At 37.3% G+C, this 19,648-nt stretch overlaps 1 protein-coding gene across 1 annotated transcript; it reads right to left on the reverse strand.

The window, feature by feature from the left end:
* Nucleotides 1–262: 262 nt before the first annotated feature.
* Nucleotides 263–18,654, reverse strand: LOC111000751 (protein singed). Its single transcript, XM_022270306.2, has 11 exons — nucleotides 18,419–18,654; nucleotides 8,722–8,946; nucleotides 7,007–7,115; nucleotides 4,709–4,856; nucleotides 3,925–4,110; nucleotides 3,488–3,716; nucleotides 2,029–2,185; nucleotides 1,750–1,911; nucleotides 1,527–1,654; nucleotides 1,386–1,450; nucleotides 263–1,296 (listed from the first exon to the last, which is right to left on the reverse strand). Exons 2-11 carry the CDS (start codon nucleotides 8,939–8,941, stop codon nucleotides 1,156–1,158), a joined length of 1,545 nt encoding a protein of 514 aa, XP_022125998.1. The 5' UTR covers nucleotides 8,942–8,946; nucleotides 18,419–18,654; the 3' UTR covers nucleotides 263–1,155.
* Between the last annotated feature and the right edge of the window lie 994 nt (nucleotides 18,655–19,648).

The raw sequence follows: 19,648 nt of genomic DNA on the forward strand, positions 1-19,648 counted from the left end.
TATATCAGGAGATATTGTTGACAATAGCTTCTTCAGCGTACGACTCTCATGAGAAAGGTCGTAGGTTCAATCCCCGACTGCAGCATAGAAGTTTTCTGTTTGCAGCTGCGTATTCAACACTCGGATGGTGAAGGTAATCGAGGCGTCGTCGAGTTATGGATATGGACGTGTTAGGGCCTCTGGAGTATCACTCCTTATGCTTTGTCTGTAGTCTTTCTAAGACAATGAGGAGGAAAACGGTTCAGGCTAAATGATAATAGACTTCACAAAATGATTATAATTTATTATTCACTTAAATAGTTTACAAAAGACATTATCGTACAAATATTTTAAATGTAGGATCAGTGTAATCACCTCGTATATTCAGATTTCATGACGTCTCGCAGCGGATAAAATACGTGTAAAAATTTGGAATGGACTCTCCTCTCATCTCCTCTGTTCTCCTCTCGGAGCACTTGCTTAATTCTACGACGTCGCTTACGTTAACTTAACTAATTACACATCTCACGACAGACTTCGTGCGCCGGAGCAGCTCCGTAGACGAGGGCCCACTCTCGTATGTGTGATCCCGAATTCACAAATATAAATTAAGCATCCCGTAAAAAAAATAATTCGTAAGCGACCCTGAAGGCAGATCTAGCGATAAAATATTTATAATTATAATAATAAAATTAGACAAGCGATATTTCCATACGATCACATTCGCAAATCTGCGATAAATATACCTTAATCATACTAAATGCATCCGGGCAGAGGCGCTCAATTCGCTCGTCGGGCAAATGCGAAACATTCCCGTTTCACCTTCAACTTCCCCAGAAGCGGCGGATTGTTTTGCAAATCAGCCGATTGGCTCGTTCGGCCGCGCACCCGCCACGTACTTCGACATTAAATTAAGTTTCGCGCCTCGCGTTAACGTAAAATTCAATAATTTAGATTTAAATAGCTACGGGAAGAGTATTAACAGACGGTCTCGCGTTTAACAGACGTAAAAGCGGTTAGTGAAAGACGACGTTTGAAAACGTTAATTAATATTTTACACGCAGTTTTCGAGTATCGACAAAGAATAAAAACACTTCCAAGATTATAAGGTTTCGTCGCTCCCGTGAGAGGATCCCTCGCGATCCCCCGGCGGGGGCCGGGAGTGGGAGCCGACGCTTAGTACTCCCACTGCGTGGCGGAGGAGAGGTCGGCGGAGGCGAGGCGGAAGTTGCCGTTCTTGACGGCCGCCAGGTAGCGCCCGTCTTCCGCGGACCGGATCGCCAAACGGGTCGGCTCGCGCAGCTCCAGGTGGAAGCCCTGCGAATCGAAAGGAGATTCAAAGGAAGCGTTCGTGCACGAGACACCCGCTCACAGTCGGACCTATGTTAAAAGACGGCGGCCCTCACCTGAGGCGCGTCAGCATCGCAGGTGACGGCCTCGCTGTCCGCGTGCCAGTACTTGTTGTTGGAGCCTGTCGAGTGAACATATTTGTTTGTATTAGTTTATGGTTACGTTTTCGGTAGAACATCTCTCGGAATTGCCATCACCTTTGAAGTAGACCGCTCCTTTGGGTCCCCGCACCACCTGAATGGTCTCGTAGTTGGCTTTGTTGCACTCCATGCGCACTCCCTTCGGACCCACGAAGCCTTGCTCGCACTTCAGCACCAGGATCGGCCTGTTCCACACATTTATTGAGTCAATTTCCCGGATCGATCGATTGGGGAAAGAAGAAGATTATCGAAGAAAGAATTAAAGTAAAGTGAACCGCACCTGTTGATGAGGTAGAAGTAATATTTGCAGTTGTCTTCGACGGTATCCGTGTTGGCGTAGAGATGTCCCGATCTCTTGGTGGTGAGGTACTTGCCGTTGTTGGCGCGGAACGCCACGGAGCCTCCTCCTTGCCACTCCAGCTCGAACAGCGCGTTGGAAGACCTGCGAACCGTTCGCCTATTAATCACCCAGACGTAATACATATATAACACCTGAATTAATGAATTTTTATCGTGTACAATGTTTAGAGACGCTATAATTGAACTTATGAGTCCGTACTTGTTGTCTCCGCTGGCTTGAATGCCGCCTCCGGTCTCGAGAGTCCAGTAGCGGTCCTGCATAGTTCGGATGTACCAGCGCTTCGTCGCCCAATCGAACTCCAGCTGGAAGGTCTCGTGCGAGGAAATCTCGTCTTGGTTAGCCGTCACGTCGACGCCTGTAAAGTAACCGAAACGTTAGCTCCCGCTAATGAAAAGACTTAGGGAAGCTGTTCCCCCCGGTCATCTCATACTTGAATGGACATTTCGTATTGCTTCGCTTGTTTTAGCATAATTGCCGATTAATGATTCAGTGGCTGTGAGAAGAGATAATCGTTCTGTAAGCGATTCACTCGAGCGTGACCGCTCAAATGACCTCACTGTTAGTATTCATTTGGTGAGATGCCATTTGTTTATCAATTCATTTATACATTATCTTCTTTGTACGTATATATCGAGGTGTAGGTAAATCCTACTTCAAATAAGAATCGTCAAATTAAGGATATTTGGTTATTATTCTGCCATTTTATATTTAAAATGGATTGAACGGGCTTTGAGTAAATAGTGTAATTTTCTGTGTGAAAAGTGGATCTCAATACGGTGGGGTTATAATGATAAACACAAATCTGTTATAGACGATTCCCACCGGGCAGCGTTCGCGCAGTTATTCGCGCAAAAACGTCGCTATTGTGTCTGGCTTTCTACGGTTTCTCCGCACGGATGCCTGCGCCTGCGCCGATTGATCCCATCCAACCACTGACAGACTGACGCTCTGATTGCCGCATTTAACTTTGATAATTAATATACTCTTTGCTAAGGCGAATATGTTTGTACTCATTAAACGCATTGATAAATAACGGTATGACGATGATATTGAAATATGTCCGTGAAAGTAAATTTAGAAAAGTCATCAATTATAAATTCGAATAGTAATGTTGTGTCAGTTTTCTCGAAGCATATGAACGCATCTCATTATATTACAGTTATAGCTCGGCGACATCGGCCGAGAGTTAACTGTAACTGATATATTATTAACAAATGCAGTTAAGAATAATCCGGTTTAGAGACATTCGAAATAGGTGAACTTTCTCGAATACGGCGCCATAAAATGTATGCCTAAGTCAAAAGAACAATGCGTCGAGAACAATGTGTGCGCTGGCGCATGCGTGATGTTGCATCTCATTGACGACTCACTTCCGATCGACGGACGACTTACTGCTCTAATACATGCAACATTTGAGATGACTTGTTTTGATTAAAGCTAATGTTTTTTTACGCAACTTTAATGATTACGTCGCACTTCAAGAACGTAAATTGGAGGCTCTCATTCAGGCTCAGGAACTGTTTACACTGAATAGTCTAACTCTGTTGTTTCTATTTTGATAGTTTCGTTTATATACCAACAAAAGGATTCTTATTCTTTGTACACCGTGTGTATTATTTTAAAGTGTATATGTGTAGTAATAGTCGTGAACACAGACCCTGTTTAACTGACACATATTTGTCGTTGAGGGCAGCAACGAACGCGGCCTGCGGCAGGCTGTCTTCGAGTGAGAAGAGCTCGTCGCGGGTGACGGCAGTAGAGCGCGTCTTGAGCACGGCCTTGGACCCGATGGGCGCCAAGTAAGCCCCTTCGGCGTCTCGGAGCGCCAGGGCTCCCGCGTGATACTCTGCGCTAAATAGGCACGACGCACTACACGAGTCCAGCAGCTGAAACGACACACTCGTACAATTGAACCACAAAAGAAGAAAACTTTATTCATTATTGTCAATGTTTGATGGAGTCGTTTTGGAAATTTTAACATTAACGCAACCCCTCTGGCATCGAGAGTGTCCATGGGCAGCGGTATCACTTTACGTCAGCTGAACTTCCTGCCCGTGTTCTAAAAAAATAAAAAAGGTTATGTGGATAACGTACCTTTCCAGGTGCGCTAAGGTACTTGTTGTTGCAGGTGTGCAAGGCGTACTTGCCACCCTCATCAGCGCGGAATTCCAGTGTGAAGAGGGTGTCTTCACCCCATGGAACATTGGCGTCGACGTGAATCTCGTCCAGGCTTTCGGACAAATGGGCGAATCGCTTACGGCCGATCGACCGAAGGTTTACCTGTAAACACATTTCAGTAGACTCATCTTCCTGCACCTTCTATGATTGGAATATTAAGCAGTCAAACCAATGCAAAAGAATAAAATGTAAATTCAAAAAACATTTATTCATTTATAAACGCTCATTTATAAAGTATAGAAGCAGGGCTCCATCGTTGCTTTTTAATTAAATCGATTCTTGATAACATTGACAAGATGACATCAAAGATTAAATTCTGCAAAGGATAGGTATATTATCTCGGACCAGTATTTATCAGATTCACGTTTCGGATGCTAACTGCCAAGACTCTTTAGCGGAGTGTGGATATTTGTGAATACTGTTGGATCGAATATTATATTCAGTTAAGCAAGTGATATTTTATTTAGAAAGTATTTTCCCGTTTCTAAAAGCGGTGTCGCGTTTATTGATATTTATATAATTCCGAATATCATAAATCATAATTCAACACCTCTCCAAACGAAAGTGAAACTATTTTTTATAGCCAATAAACTACTTTATAAAGATGTCTAAAACTATACTTTTTCCGTATTTCACTTTACACAATTAAAATGTATAAATTGTATTTCCACTGGGAGTGACGAAGATATGTAAAACTAACCTGTGGTCTGGCAGCCAAATGTACATGCCAAAGTTCTGCATCACCTGGAACCTTCGCAGTGCAGGTCAGCTTGTCTGAACTGGAGCCGAGGAAATAGCCTCTCTCCACGTTCCGCAGCGCCCAACGACCCGACGAATCGTCAGATACACTGCAACAATTCAACAATATTCAATAAATTCATCATTCACAAGTGTTAATCATATATAAAAAAACAATATTATTTAATACATTATTAACCCTTCTATTATATTTATATAATAAAAATTTAGAAAGGTATACAGATAAAAGCCGAGCCAAGTATATAGTCCCTGATAGCAGTTGGGCATATTCCTAATAATGTCTGTGGGGAAGTGACGGACCACCGCAAGCGAAGTAAAGATGTTTATCGTTTTGTAGCAGCACTGACCGCGCTAATTAGCCAATTGAATGGATTCGTATCGGATGTAACCGCGCGGCCACTGAACCGGAAATGCCATAGGCCATGGACCACCTGTCATTGCTTCAAAAAAAAACGTACTTTGCAAAACTCATCTTTGATTTGTTGTAAATGTTAATTATCTATTCGTATACAATAATTGGTGCTGCCCTTGATGTAAAGACACGATTATTTTTTTTAATTAATTAGTTTATTTCATTGTTTTATTGGAATAACTCGCGGTATTAGGTTATTAGATTTCTCTCACGTGTCGCACACACTGATGTATAAAATGCCTAAGCAAGTGCCGCACCCCTGTTGTTCTAAGCTATTATTGTAAAGAGCATCCCTCAAGACGGCGTTAGCACTCATTAATATTCTATTTTAGCCCCTCTCAGTTTGATTATGACACGAGCTCTGTAATGTGGAAGTCAATGACCTGTGCACAAAAGGGATTGTTTCGTAGTGCCCTCTTCTGATGAGGCAGAGGTGGATTGCCTGCCTTTACCGTACCCCTATTGTCTACTTCGCGTATAGCCTTAGATAAACACAAATACTCGAGGCAAATGCCTGCTTATGGTGACAGTTTCGATATATTCTCTCATTTTTCCTGTAAAGGCTTTTGTGGCTTTATTCAACAAAATGGATGTTTAAGTTACCTAAGTATATAATACATTAAGAAGCTTTTAAACAAAACACAATACATTTGAGTCACCCAACGTTTAATGCAGCAGATGAGTCACCGAAGATGTCTGTAGGAAGTGTGCGTCAATCAGATCGATAACGTTTATTTATGTTGCTCTGTTTACACATGCAGCATAGCAATTGCAAGATAATAATAAGACTTTCTGTAAACGATTCCCTTGTCATATCTATAAAATTATGGTCGCATCTTCTCTCTCTATGGATCATATCGCAATTGATCGCAATAGAACTTAAAGAAACTGAATCCTATGCAGGGTTTAGGTGTAGAATCCATTCCGGTTTTACGGAAATTTATTTAAAAAGTGTTGCCAAAATTAACAAAATCTATGCTACGACGCGGAAACTAACTAATATAAATGGTTTTTCTCGGTCAGACTTCAATATTAATTAATTATTCAACGATGTTTGAACTCGCAATATCTAATGAAATATCCAGGATTCGACCTACTTTTGGACTAACGAGCTCAGCAAAGTGCAAACTGCACAAATCATTTGTGTCGCCACTCGTTATTGTTTATGGTAAGATTGAGGACAGTCGACATTTGTTATACACTTTATGCTGATGTAAGTGACAAAACACACACTTAAAAGTTATACCTATATATTTTGTTTTGTCTTATTTCTGCAACTTCAGACAATAGAGCTTTTGATGGTAATATCGAAATAATATATTTGAAGACGCCAAAAGCCTGAAGTAACATCCTGTGAGTCAGCTATTAGTATTCGCGAAACAGTCGCGTGAGATTTATTTTCTGTATCCTGGCGTTAGCAGTCAACAGACGATTAATGTGCGAGGCGCGATCGAACGGGACATACTTTTAAACTAGCTTTGGCATTGATCATTCCGAGGTTTATACTGTCCAATTGTATTACAAATAATTTATTTATCAGTCAGTTCTCAAGCAACAGCTTAATACGTATGCGAGTTTTATTTCACACCGTTGCGCAAGTAATTTTGAACCTACAATAACCAAATAGTTCTTAACTATACTAGATTGGGAACGGACTCAATCTACATGTCGCAGTAAATTAGTTAAATCAGACAGTAAATTGAAACAAGTAAATCAAGTCGCTAGAATTTTTATTTAAATAAAGCAGCGTCGAAAGCGACTTTTCCTAATTGGTAAGTAATTAGGAAAATTATGACTGAAACACAAAAACAAATAATGAGCTGTTACCTGATTTGGAACTTGCTGCCGGGCTCCTTTTCATCAGCTTCACAGGTGACGTTCCCGAATGAGTCCACGGCGAGGTACTTGTCCAGGTGGGAGCGCAGATAAATCATACCTGCACCATTTATTTATTTATTTTATATGTTCACAACTATTATAAAATACATGACACTAAATTTAAGCTGTGAATAAAATTTTACTATAAAGAAATCTGATAATTTATGGCTTAAGAATGCGCATTAGGTACCAGATAGGCGTTCTTCATCGCTTTTATTAATTGATCAGCAAGTGTTTTTAGTACGATGCCCTTTAGTTTTTGTTATCATAAAGTTAAAACGGCTGTTACATGTGACTATCTCTGAAGCTTTCAAAGCTATCATATATTGTCAGTCACAAACGCAAATTCCCAAGTTCCCTATTGCCCCACACTATGAGACTGTTTGTGATATAAAAATCTCAGTGAAAACGCGAACATTGTATGTCATTGTAGGTAAACACGCTTCTCATGATTTTATAAACATTACTTTCGTGTGGGAACCCACTTGATTTCCATTCACCTGTCGGACATTATTTCATAGGTTGAATTGCTTACCACTTAGTCTGATGCGATAGAACCTATTTTTTTAAATGTTACTTTAAATCTTCCTAACGGTGGCGTTAAAAGCGTTAAAAGTTCATTGAATGCTTTCAACCCGGAGGCGCTAGGTTCGATTGCCGACACAGACGTTTTCACTCCGAGAGTCTTCAATTGCAACGTAGTTGTCAAAGAGAGAGCTTAAATTCGACAAATAAACAAGAGTCGATCGGTAGTTAGGGACGGAGGCGCGGGGTCGGAGGGAGGTTCGTATCGATCAGGTGAGGGTCTGGCTAGACCTTGGCCGTGGGGTGCTTCCCTCTAGTACCGCAGCTTTACGCGAGGGTACTTTACATATGCGAGTAAATGTTCTGTTTGGCTTTCCTTTGAATTGCAGGTGTTTTAATTACGGCATCGCGTTTTGTTTTTGGATGCAATTTAATTAGCTTTTAGGTGTCTTATTGATTTTGGAATTATGTAGTAGGCTAAAGATCGTCATTTTTCGCAAATGAGTAAATCGTTTTATTTATTTCCCTTTAAAAATTGCAGTAAACCCCTACAAGCAGCGGTACCCTATGTCGCGTTTTCCTATAACGTCATTTACCTGCCCCATAATACGCGGTATTTTCCTCCTATAAAGCAGCGATTTCTCAATTTATATTTCTGTTTTGTGAAATTTATAATACTTTGTCGAGTCCATAATTAGTTTTGCCTACTTTCATATACTACATATATTATAACTTTATTAAATTCGTGTTACTAGTTTTTTTATTGGTAAAAAAACGGTGTTATATCCTATAACGCGGTCCGGATCTACCAGCTGGGGTATTACTGTACAATATGTACTTCAAGAAAAATCCTACGAACGCAAAGCTGTCACAAAATTAAAATAGTTCAGATATTCGAACGATGTCAGTCGTAAATAAAGTGCGGAACAAGCGAAATAATCCAATTACTGCCTCAATAAAGGGTGGGGCGAGTTTTTGCCCCAATTAGTCGCTGTTTTGAGTAATTAACAATAACTGTATTCACAAGTTTTATCTTTTGTACACATTTTAATCATCTATTACCAAATTAAAAGAAATCACTTTAAAATACTTTTAATGATATTACAGCTTCATTTATAAAAAAGGCTTAATGAACTCACTGTCGTTAGCGCTCCCGGAGGCGGGCTCCAAGGTCCAAATCTGTTTCTTCTTCAAGCTGGTGCCGTTGGCGTTGATCTTGAATCCAAAGGTCTCCGCGGTGAGGTACCGGTATCGCGAGTTGATGAGACCGATGGTCCACCAGCCGCGCTGTTGGTTCTGAGTGATGATGTCGCCGGCGCCGTTCAGCTCGCCATTTGTGTGACCGTTTAAGCCGTTCATTTTGTCTGCAAAAGTGATGGCTATTAATACTGGCCAAATATATCGTACATTTGAATAGTTAACGCACACTACGTAAGACACAAAAAACAATGAACTAGACGCAAATGTCACTGCCGTGCCGTTATTTTTCCGCAACGCAGTGGACGAAATAATTCAAAGGAGCACGGAATAGAGTCATTTAATAACTCTGTGAAGCGAAGTAACGAGAAAACGTTTGCCAAAATTATGACATATGCAAATGTCTATAAATAATTAGACTCGGTCGACGGAGCCTAGACAAAGGCTTGACATGCTCTTACGGTTCATTTGGTCTTTGTACTGCTTTCCGGTTCTTACAAGGACACGATGTGATTTAAGATAAGAATTTTCCATTAATAATGTAATAGTAATACTCTTATTAAAAATAAATTGATAAATACGAAACGGCTGATGCAGTTAAATGCATCGCCGACGCTCGAGTGAACTGCAATCTTCTGAATTACCATAAAACTGACATTACGAGGAATGTTTACTACTAATTGGTGTTATTACTGACTCGTAACGGTTTCAACTAACGCCACTAAACGTAAATATACCACTTTCGTATAAGACCGTATGCGGAAGCACTACGCCAGTTATAGTTAATGGGCGCTAAAGTAATGGCTAGATTCAAACCGGAGATTCTGGTTAACGGCGATGAGCTTCAGTTCAAGGCATAGGTAATCTAGATTTACAAACTTTTTATAACGAGTTATTTAACAATGAGATTTAACACCCGTTTAAGCTGCTATTAATTGCGACAAACATGATAACTGTGAAAAGTCTAGTACCAATACTTTCAAACGCTTATTTAGGTAACCTAGAAAGTACTAAAGGTGAACAGAAAACGATTCGTCATCCCGACTTCTAACGGCTCTTTCCTCAGTTACGGCTACTTTCAAATAACGTTCATCTCAACAACGCTACAAATACTGCAATCAATCGATTTTATGCTGGTTACAACATTTCCTCTGGCATTCGAAGAGAGCCAAGCTTAATAATAGATGGAAGAAGAATCATTGGATCTCACAAGATAAGAGAGCTTGATATTCCAATATGTGGATGATTGATACATCACTAAACGAATGACAACTTTTAAATTTAAATCTGTCTGTTCCAGTTTTTATGGTTGTGTAAAAAAATAATTTCTAAGTAATCAATATCAAGGGCAAGTTAATTTATCATACGAAATATTCATTAATTTTATATATGGGATTGTATTGTTATAAAACACAGAGAAAGAGTTAAACGCACTCAATAGCCGCTGAGATTGCCATCCACGTTGTTATTATGTATATAGTACAATTTGTATGTAAGTCTTAAAAGGAGAATTTAATATATGTATACTGTACGTTATAATTTATAAAGTATTACTAGTAGTCACTGAGGAGACAAGAGGTGTTATTTGACTTCATGTTTACAAAAGTATTGAACACTCTCTGTCTTTTCTTTAATACGTAAAATCTGATTATATGATTGATACCCGCAAAATTTAAACACAACTTTTGCATCTAATGTTTAACGGGCGTCTTACCATAACTTCCCGAGTTTAACCAAATAAGGTATGTTTTTTCAAATATTGTTTACCCTCAGCTTTGCCTATTTACGTGTTTATAATAGAACAAGAGATGATCTATCAAACGAGCCCAGGTGGGGTTACACCATTGTTATTCGGAAGGTCAATTGCGGCTTTATTTTGTCTGCGGCCTAGACACGCCTAACCCACACAACTATCATAATAGATATATCAGAGCACTGACGCTGCCCTCCTGTAGTGTTTGGCAAAGGGTTTTTGGAATTCTTAAACAATTTTCTATAAACATGTGCGGTGCTTGAAAATTAACGTTAGTAAATAACTATATCTTTGGCGCGTTCCGTCGAACGTGACAATTCTCGCATTGTGTAGTGGGTACTTATATATTTTTAATAAATTAATTGACGATCTCGCAATGATACTACGAATATTGGGTAAATGGTTACAAAGGAGGTAAGTTGGAGCCATTGTAATGAGAAGCCGGAGTAACGGTGTCGCAGAACTGGGACAAAACTGATTGGTTTCTGTGTGAAACAGTTTAATGCTACCTCTTTTCTATTCTACACTTTATTTTTTCATTATCAAAAACTCAGTCAATTTCACTATCTCGGACTTAGTTTATACTAATCTTTGCTTAGAATCTGTTAGGAGCAGCAGGTGTAATTTGTAAATCGATTTTAACATAACGCACATGGCTCATCGATTCAGCAGATGCAGAGATTTTGACAGACGCCAGGGGGCAAAGTGGGGGGTCAGAGCGTTGACCGCGACCCCCCACCGCACTGAATCGTAATCCCTGCTAAATTTCACGTCAATACGCAAATATTAATTACATCTAGTTAATTTTACAAAATAAAATTAATATATGTAGTTGCTTACTTCGGGACTTTCAAAAGTTCTAAATGTTTTCAATAAGTATAATTAATTAAAACGACGGTTCGTTTAAAACTTGGCAATGTTATGTTCAACTTAATGTTAAATATAACCGACTGAATCAGAATTATAAAGATAAGTTATTTATAAATTTATCGAATGCGTTTGAGATCGTGGCTGAGTTATTTGACGCCAATCGGAATAAAATTCTTGTTTTAAGAATGTTACGTCTAAAAGCGTTTTTTAAAGAGTATTCAATAGTAAATAGGACCAAACCTGGCAAAAAAATCAATGCAAACGCATATACGTGACATAAAATTTCGTAGGAAGCTATTCTTGTTAAACCGGTCGAGTGTACCGAACGGGATTCGTATTAGCGAATTGGATCTGCCTTTAAATAATGCTCACGGAGAGATTGAGCTACGCGCGAGCTTTGTATTTTTGCTCAACCCCACAAGAGGAAAAACGCGTAGATTGGATTAAATCAGTTATTTCAGACATGGCATTTCCAGCCTCGCTGAGACAGGGTTAAATAGGATGAGTCGTATCAAATAAATATCGTTTACGTAAAGAATGTTTTATGATTAATGTTGAAAATATAAATCATGTCAGCGTCATATGGGATAGAGTGGGCTAGATATCGCGTGCGCAGTATCGCCCTCACGCGAAACATACGCGGGCGCCGTTACTCGGGGTCGCCGACCGCAGCCTCAGACGTTGCTCTGATATCTTATCAATTCATATTTCTATTAAAGGTTACTCGATGTTAGATTATGGCTCTTACTTTAACTCCTGTAACCGAACAGGCTGAAGTTAAATCTATAAATTCATTATTATTTTTAATACATTGTTTTTTTACTTGTTAATAAATGATAAAACATACACAATTATTAAACACATTTGAATATTATTGTGAAAGCTCCTTTCCTCAGCATAATGCTGCGGAATCGACCAGCCAGGGCCTATTGCCACCACAGCACACGCGCATTATTTTGTGCTTCTATGTGTGTGTTTTGTTAGTAAATATGTTATGTCTATGTATATATAAGTATATAACTCGGCCACGAAAACAAGCGTTTATGAGGTATGGTAAAAAAATAGAGCAAGACACTTTCTAGCGTATGAGCCATCCATCAGCATGCAGATGGCACCTGAATTTAAGCAAAAAGCACCAAATGGCAGCGGAAGCGGGCCGTGACGCAGTCGGATGGATGCACACCACCGCGTCGCGGAAAAGGCGCTAATTACCTCGGATAAGCGTAATTACTGCTATATTATTCCGAAATTTAATTAACTCGTCTTCTCGAATGAGATTTGTGCCTCTTAATATGAGATACGGTGTCGGGGAAAGTTTAAGGTTTCCCTCGTAAAGACTAATTGCTACGCGAAACGAAATCTCGCACGTAAACGTTAATCCGTCACCAAAAGCCTACTTCCATAATTAAATATTGTCATTTGTTCTAACTGAGCGGGGCTATTGAAAGCTATTTAAATAAAACAATTAAATGTAGCTTTGAATATAAAAAGTGCATTTATCTCGGCGTGCGCTGCTATATTTAAACGTGTTTGTTTTGCCGGCGTCCAGACGTTTCACTGCATTGCTATTTGTTGGGACGAGCCGAGTATAAATAGGCCCACATTGTCTATTTACCACACGACATCGAGGTATCCATGAAAGCAACACAATACCCATAACAAAATGCGGTAAAAAATTTATGAAAGCCTCCTATGCCTGCATCGACTTTTTGGGTTTAAGACATGTCGGTTTCTTCAAAGTCCATTGGTGCATAGCCGGGGATCGAATCTACGACCTCAAGTAGGTATGAGAGTCGCACGCTGATGTCACTAGGCCAGTAGGTACTGCGTTCAATAAATAGACATGGCTATCACAATTTTTTTTTAAGATTTACAGGTAAGTACAACAACTAACACTAAAGCATTAAAATATCGTGGAAACGAGTGGTTAGAAATAAGTCACTTATTATATTATACGTATATATCGACTTCATTTCCTGTGATATATCGATTCAATCGATAAAAAAACACTGACTATTTTAAACTATGACTATTTTTATTCTGTCAACAATATCCTATTTGGGACGTAACACAGATGGCACAAAACAACATTATTATCGAGGAAACAAAATCGAAATCAAGTTTTGGTGAAACCCAAATTACACGAAGTTGGAAGCGCGCAGGCGTCAGTGTCAAGGTCGCGGCGATGCGCGCCGAGTGCGTTGACTTTTTATTTTTTAACTGAATCGCAGCTGCATCGCGACACCACCAAAATTACTTATGTTATACGTATCGCTGCAGCTCGCTGACTCATTGATTTATTTCTATTTTTACTTTGTTACGATTCCTTTATAGGGCTCACGGATGCCCTGTACGTCCTTCGTACGTGTCGGCAACTGCATTCCTATAAGCGACGAGATTAACAATATTAGTTTACTTATTACCATTATATTTCAATATCGTAAAAATACAATATATAATATCTGATATAATCTCAGTCGGTACTTGTATAAATTGTCGTACAATACATTACGTAAAGTCAATGAGGCATTGTCTACGAGCTACAAGTAAATCATATCAAATGACAGTCAACGCACAGACCGGCATTTAAAATGACATTACCAGGGACTTGAGCCTAGGGCTGTCTCAGTTTTTCTTCTTGTATTATCTAAAATATTCGTTAATATGAAATATATAATAATAGCTTTCAATAAAATATATTAAGTTTATACAAAGCTATTAATGAAATTATAAACTTTATTATTGTACCTAGACATAAGTAATTTTTGTGTTTTTATTTAGTTTATATTATTATGAAAATAAATGGCCACGGCATTCAGCTAAAAGTCCTGTATTATGCAGATTAATTACATCAGCTAAGAGTACCCAATGAAACGTGTACAACCCTATAATTTCCCTTCAAAAGGCACAAGGCGATGTGCGCCGCATCGTAAATGAAGTGCATTCATACAGCAGAGGACATGGCGACAGACAGGCCCTTTAAACACATTAAAACGACAGACTCGACCAAAACAGCGCATTGAAAACATGTATCTATGCACATTGTAGATCGCTAAATGCCTAAAGTATTAGCTTTAGCAATTACGTAAAAGGAAAACCGCAAGCGATCTGACATGGCCCGTTCTAATTTTAAGAGGAATCTAGTGTTATAAACAACGACGAGTTAGGTACCTACACGCGGTAGGAATATCGCACAATAGCAATGTTTGTCTTTGACGACTAAAATTTTAATATTTTTTATTTTATTTATTTAAATTTCGTTACATTCAAAGAAATACAAACAATGTCAATTATTAAAAAGTGACTTGTATGTAGAAGACTTTTAAAAGAAGTTAGAGACGTAGCCAATCGTATAGGGTCGGGCAACGTATTCCATAACAGTTTTACCTGATTTATGTATTCTTGTGTAGGTAGTAAATGTAACAATGCGCTGCATACACTATACTCCATACTGTATAGGACTATACTGTTATAGTCTTTATAACTCCGAAGACTGTTCCTCTAAAAGGCGATTGGCGAAGGTCTCACCATACTTGGCAGATATCTCTTGCATGAATCATCACCCAATAAGGGAATATCAATGTTAAGGTCGCGCTGTATTCGGTCTACCTCCGAGCGGAAGTAGCCCCTGACTCTGAGATTTGTCTATTTCTTGTTTCCGTATTTGGAAAGCAACTAGTACTTCAAAATCTAATTATAATATTAATAATAATATTGTAATAAATATCATATATCATATCATATAAAATAATATTATATAACATATATATATGTTCGTCTCAAAAAGACACTTGTGTCAATACTCACCAACAATTGGTACATTTTCTACCGTGAAATAATTCTATATGTTTGAGATAAAAATATATATTTTGAAATGTTATTCGCGATTAACGTACCTTAACCGATATGAATTGCTAATGTGCTCATTAACTTCAAAAAGTGTTTTGATAAATTGCTCTATAATCCGAATACTTTCTAAATTTTATTCGAGAAAATTCTAGCAAAACATAATATGGCCGATAAGAACCGTTAGTACAGTAGATATAATTTTCTATTTGAGTGTTATATTAGTTACAGAAAAATATATTATTTGATATAACTGCAAGTGGTTGAAGATGCAAAAGCAACCTAGAACGCCAATATTCTCTTCCTTACTAATTATATTATGTTGTAATTGACTAGCTGATACAGTATTAGAATTTAACAAATATAAACCTTGCCACCTTACATATTTAATAATTCTATAAAACTCCCGTCCGATGGTGGATGATTGAAGGATAATCGCAGATTATTATCACGTGGCTGATTGCTTATTCAGTTTTTTCGTGATCTTTTTTTTATATTTTGTGTTTATAACATTTCATTGTTTTAACTACATACATCTTATATGAATAAATTATATTTAGAAGTTTTTGTTCTTTCACAAAAAGAACTCGCAGAAAGTGGCTTTTGTATGTATGATGATTTGTGGAAAGATATTATAACATATGATACATGTAAAAATATTGTAAGCTGTCTGTATTCGAGCACTCGAAACGTTAATAAGCATATCGATACGCGTGATATCCGATATGCTATCTGCTGATACATCTAATTGAGAAGTTTACACACTCAATAACTCTTTCGATAGACTCCCATACAACATATTACTTTCACCACTTATTGCAGAACATTACAATTCAAAAGGAGAAACCACATTCTAAGAGCTTTAAAAAACCCTTGAGTAATGGAATGAGTGTTCACTCAAGAAACATGCATTGCAATTAAAATATTATCAAGTGTAAAGTAACGCATCACGGCGCTCTTTAATTGTGATATTCTGTGGCACTTTTTGAAAGCAACGCCTTTCACTTCGATCATAATTGAATATATCTTCCATGCATTCATATATTGTAACAGGCCATTATAGCTTAAAGGTATTTAAAAAATATATAGGAAGACTGTACTGAGTGATAGCGGTTTTCACGCTCATCAGCGATCGCACTACAATTTGTCATGTCATGCAATTGCTGTCATGCCACAGGACCTCTTTTATCTTAGAATTTCTAGTTTATGGCCTAATTACTAAGTTCTCCTCTTGCTCTATGGCAGAAGTTTAAATGGAAATTTCTCTATCGGTGTTGATATGGAGTGAAACACTAGTAAATATACAGTAGAATATTCCAACACACAGTAGTCAGAATTTTCAAGAAATAAATTATTATTTTTTTGCATTTTCGTTGCGTTTGCGTTTTTCTCAAAACTATGTTTTTTGAACTGGTGACAACTGTAATTCGAAAACCACTCAGTAGATTTTAATAAAATTTATACAGCTTTTAGAATACATAATAAACTCGGACCTGATCGAAGGATTTTTTTTCAAAGTTTAAATATTTTAAGACCAATTAACTGTTGATTTTTTCCCAAAAATCTAGACAAAAATTTCCTGAGGCAGCCATTTAGTTAATTTTTGAAAAAAGAAAATCCATCGATCAGGCCCAGGATTATCTATTTATAAAAGTATTTTTTTCATCCGATTGATTTTAGATGAATCTTCAAGGACTTATACTTGTCACCGCAAAGATCTTTTTTTGGAACTATAACTTTGGAAATTACATTTTTTTTTTTAATTTTCGCGACTTCAAGTCAAAACATTGTATAATAATCTCATATTACTACTTTTGTAAAATAACATGATTTAATAGCACGAAAAAATCCTCTGACTACCCCTAACCCCTTAAGGAAATTAAAAATATTTTTAAAAATCGGTATATTTTCTAGCAGTCTAGACTTGTTGTCCTATTGTGTACTGTGTAACGTATCAATTGCGAACAAAATTAATTTAGAAAACTTATATCGACTACAACACGTATATATTCAACATTATTCACCAGGAGGGATATACCTACCTATTAAGTACCTATATATTAAATGCATGAGTGTTTATAATATAACTGGTTTAAATAAAATTATCTAAACCATTTATATCATCTCAATATAAGATCGAGACTCAAATAAATTTGTAGCCAAATGGACTGATGAAATTTATCCCCATGTTCATCAAATTTAAATATGTATTATTGTAAATTTAAACATTTACAACACTACATACATGCCAAAGCTCGTTCTTTGAGGTCACTACGATTTGTACCCGTGAGTACCTTCTCAACGTACAACAACAGGTATTTGCAAGACTGATAATTAAAAAAAAATACTTTTATATTATTTCGTATATGAAATCGTTTGCGATACCCAGCCATATATATATATAACCCCATAATAAAGAAGAATAGTCCCAAGAGCCTATCCACACAAATCATAAGCAATAAAACTATTACAACTATTTGGTCTAACTAAAAGTATTATTTTTAAAAAAAGATTCATACAAACTTTTGTTCTGTAGCCGGGTTAAAGTTTTAACAGATGATTTACCAAAACTCATTCTAGATAAGATTTTTCTAACGACCAATTGGCTAGAACATGGAAACATACAAATAAAGGAATTTCCTTCTTTTTTTTTCCACTCGGTAACTAAGTAGGTAGGTTAATTATTTTGTCTTATTATTGACAATGAATTCTGACTGCCCAGCTATTTGTAGTTTTTAATTCGGTCGTCGGTTAATGTTTTGTTTATATGAATAAAGACCCCTTGGGTCAGATTGTAGGTCTATACTGTATTTTGTTGTCCTTGAGGCTAAGCGAGTACATTCACCCTGCATATGCAACACGCCAGGAATGCAAATCTGTACGTGTCTAGTAATAGAACTTGTATTAAGACAACTTCATGAGCATACATAAAGTTTTATAAGGAAATTCAATGTTGTTTGTTCTAACCACAAAAATTAATGAATTTATACATATGAAGTGACGAATGAGAAGGAAAATAAGGGTGGTGAGTGCAGCGCACGCCGCTCCCGGGACAATCGATCCTGGGCCCTGGCTGATGTGGCTCCCCTGCCGGTTGCCTTGTGCCGGCCGTGCTAGCCCACAGTCCCGAGAAACACGCATTCTCGCTTAATTCATACATAAAAACTCACCTCTTTACACTTCAGCGATTTTACCAAGGAAGAGTCGCGGGCAACGCGAAGACCACTTGTTACACTTATTAATAATGTAAAAAACACTTATCTAAATTTACAGTAGCACGTTTAATAGATACAATTATTATTATTTGATAATTAATATAGTATATAAAAACTGTCGTTGCGATAGCGCGTATCAAGCAACAATGTATCCCCTACAATTGCTCGCGGCGGACTGAATGTGTTGAACTTAGCAAGCTTTTCGCTCCGGCTTACTAGAGTGAATGTAGTCACGATAGAGTTAAATAATTTGGTCCAATCAAAGCGCCCAGCGATATTTTGGCTGACCAATTAAAACGCAAGTTGAATACCGACTACAACGTGAAAGTTGTAGGGAAATACCTTCTTTATTTTTTATTTTACTCGATGTAATAAAATTATAATGTGGTATACGGTATGCAGTATATAGAGATTTAAAAAATAACTGTAACATACAGTCATTACCTCTACAAGATGACGAACCTACTCTGTAGTTTTCTTGCAAATATCTTAGGCTCAGATTTCTATGTAAATTAAAATATAAAATTATTTAGACATACGATTATTTCATAGTAAATTACGTAAACATATTGCGTCTTTGGTTTTTAAATTATAAGAATAAATAAAATAAAATGGTCCGAAATACTTATTAAAAATATTTTGTATAGATAAATTTAGTATATATCATGTATATAACTGTAGTATGTATGTTATGTTAAACTAATAAGTCGCTGTAGTTAAGCTTTGTAGTCGAATAAGATTGAATTTTTTATTCTAGAGTAGATAGTTTTTTTCATAATATATTATTTGATTAACTACTAAAACGTTTTATTAAAAATAAAATCCAGGTAAAGTGCTCATCAATAAAACAAACTACAAGGTTCTTTATTTTAGACGGTTTTATTAACTACAAAGTAAATTTAATAAAATGCAGATATCGATCGAATCCGCAGCCAGACGGTCGAAGTAGACAATCGGACAGATTTGGCTCGACTCCAAGCGCTAGCCTCAATGAATGCTGTGAATGCAACGCTTTTCAATTTCCATCCCAGAAGCAGGCGAACGTGCCTGCTTCATTCTACTCATTATTTAGTACATTGTTGGCTCATTTTTATTGTCATATAAACCTTAGGGAAATTGTTTTTGTTATTGAACTCATTTCTTTCAAATTTAAACTATTAAATATTATTTTGACTTCACACATTC

The sequence above is a fragment of the Pieris rapae genome, chromosome 17 (genome assembly GCF_905147795.1).
Source record: "Pieris rapae chromosome 17, ilPieRapa1.1, whole genome shotgun sequence".
Taxonomy (NCBI): domain Eukaryota; kingdom Metazoa; phylum Arthropoda; class Insecta; order Lepidoptera; family Pieridae; genus Pieris; species Pieris rapae.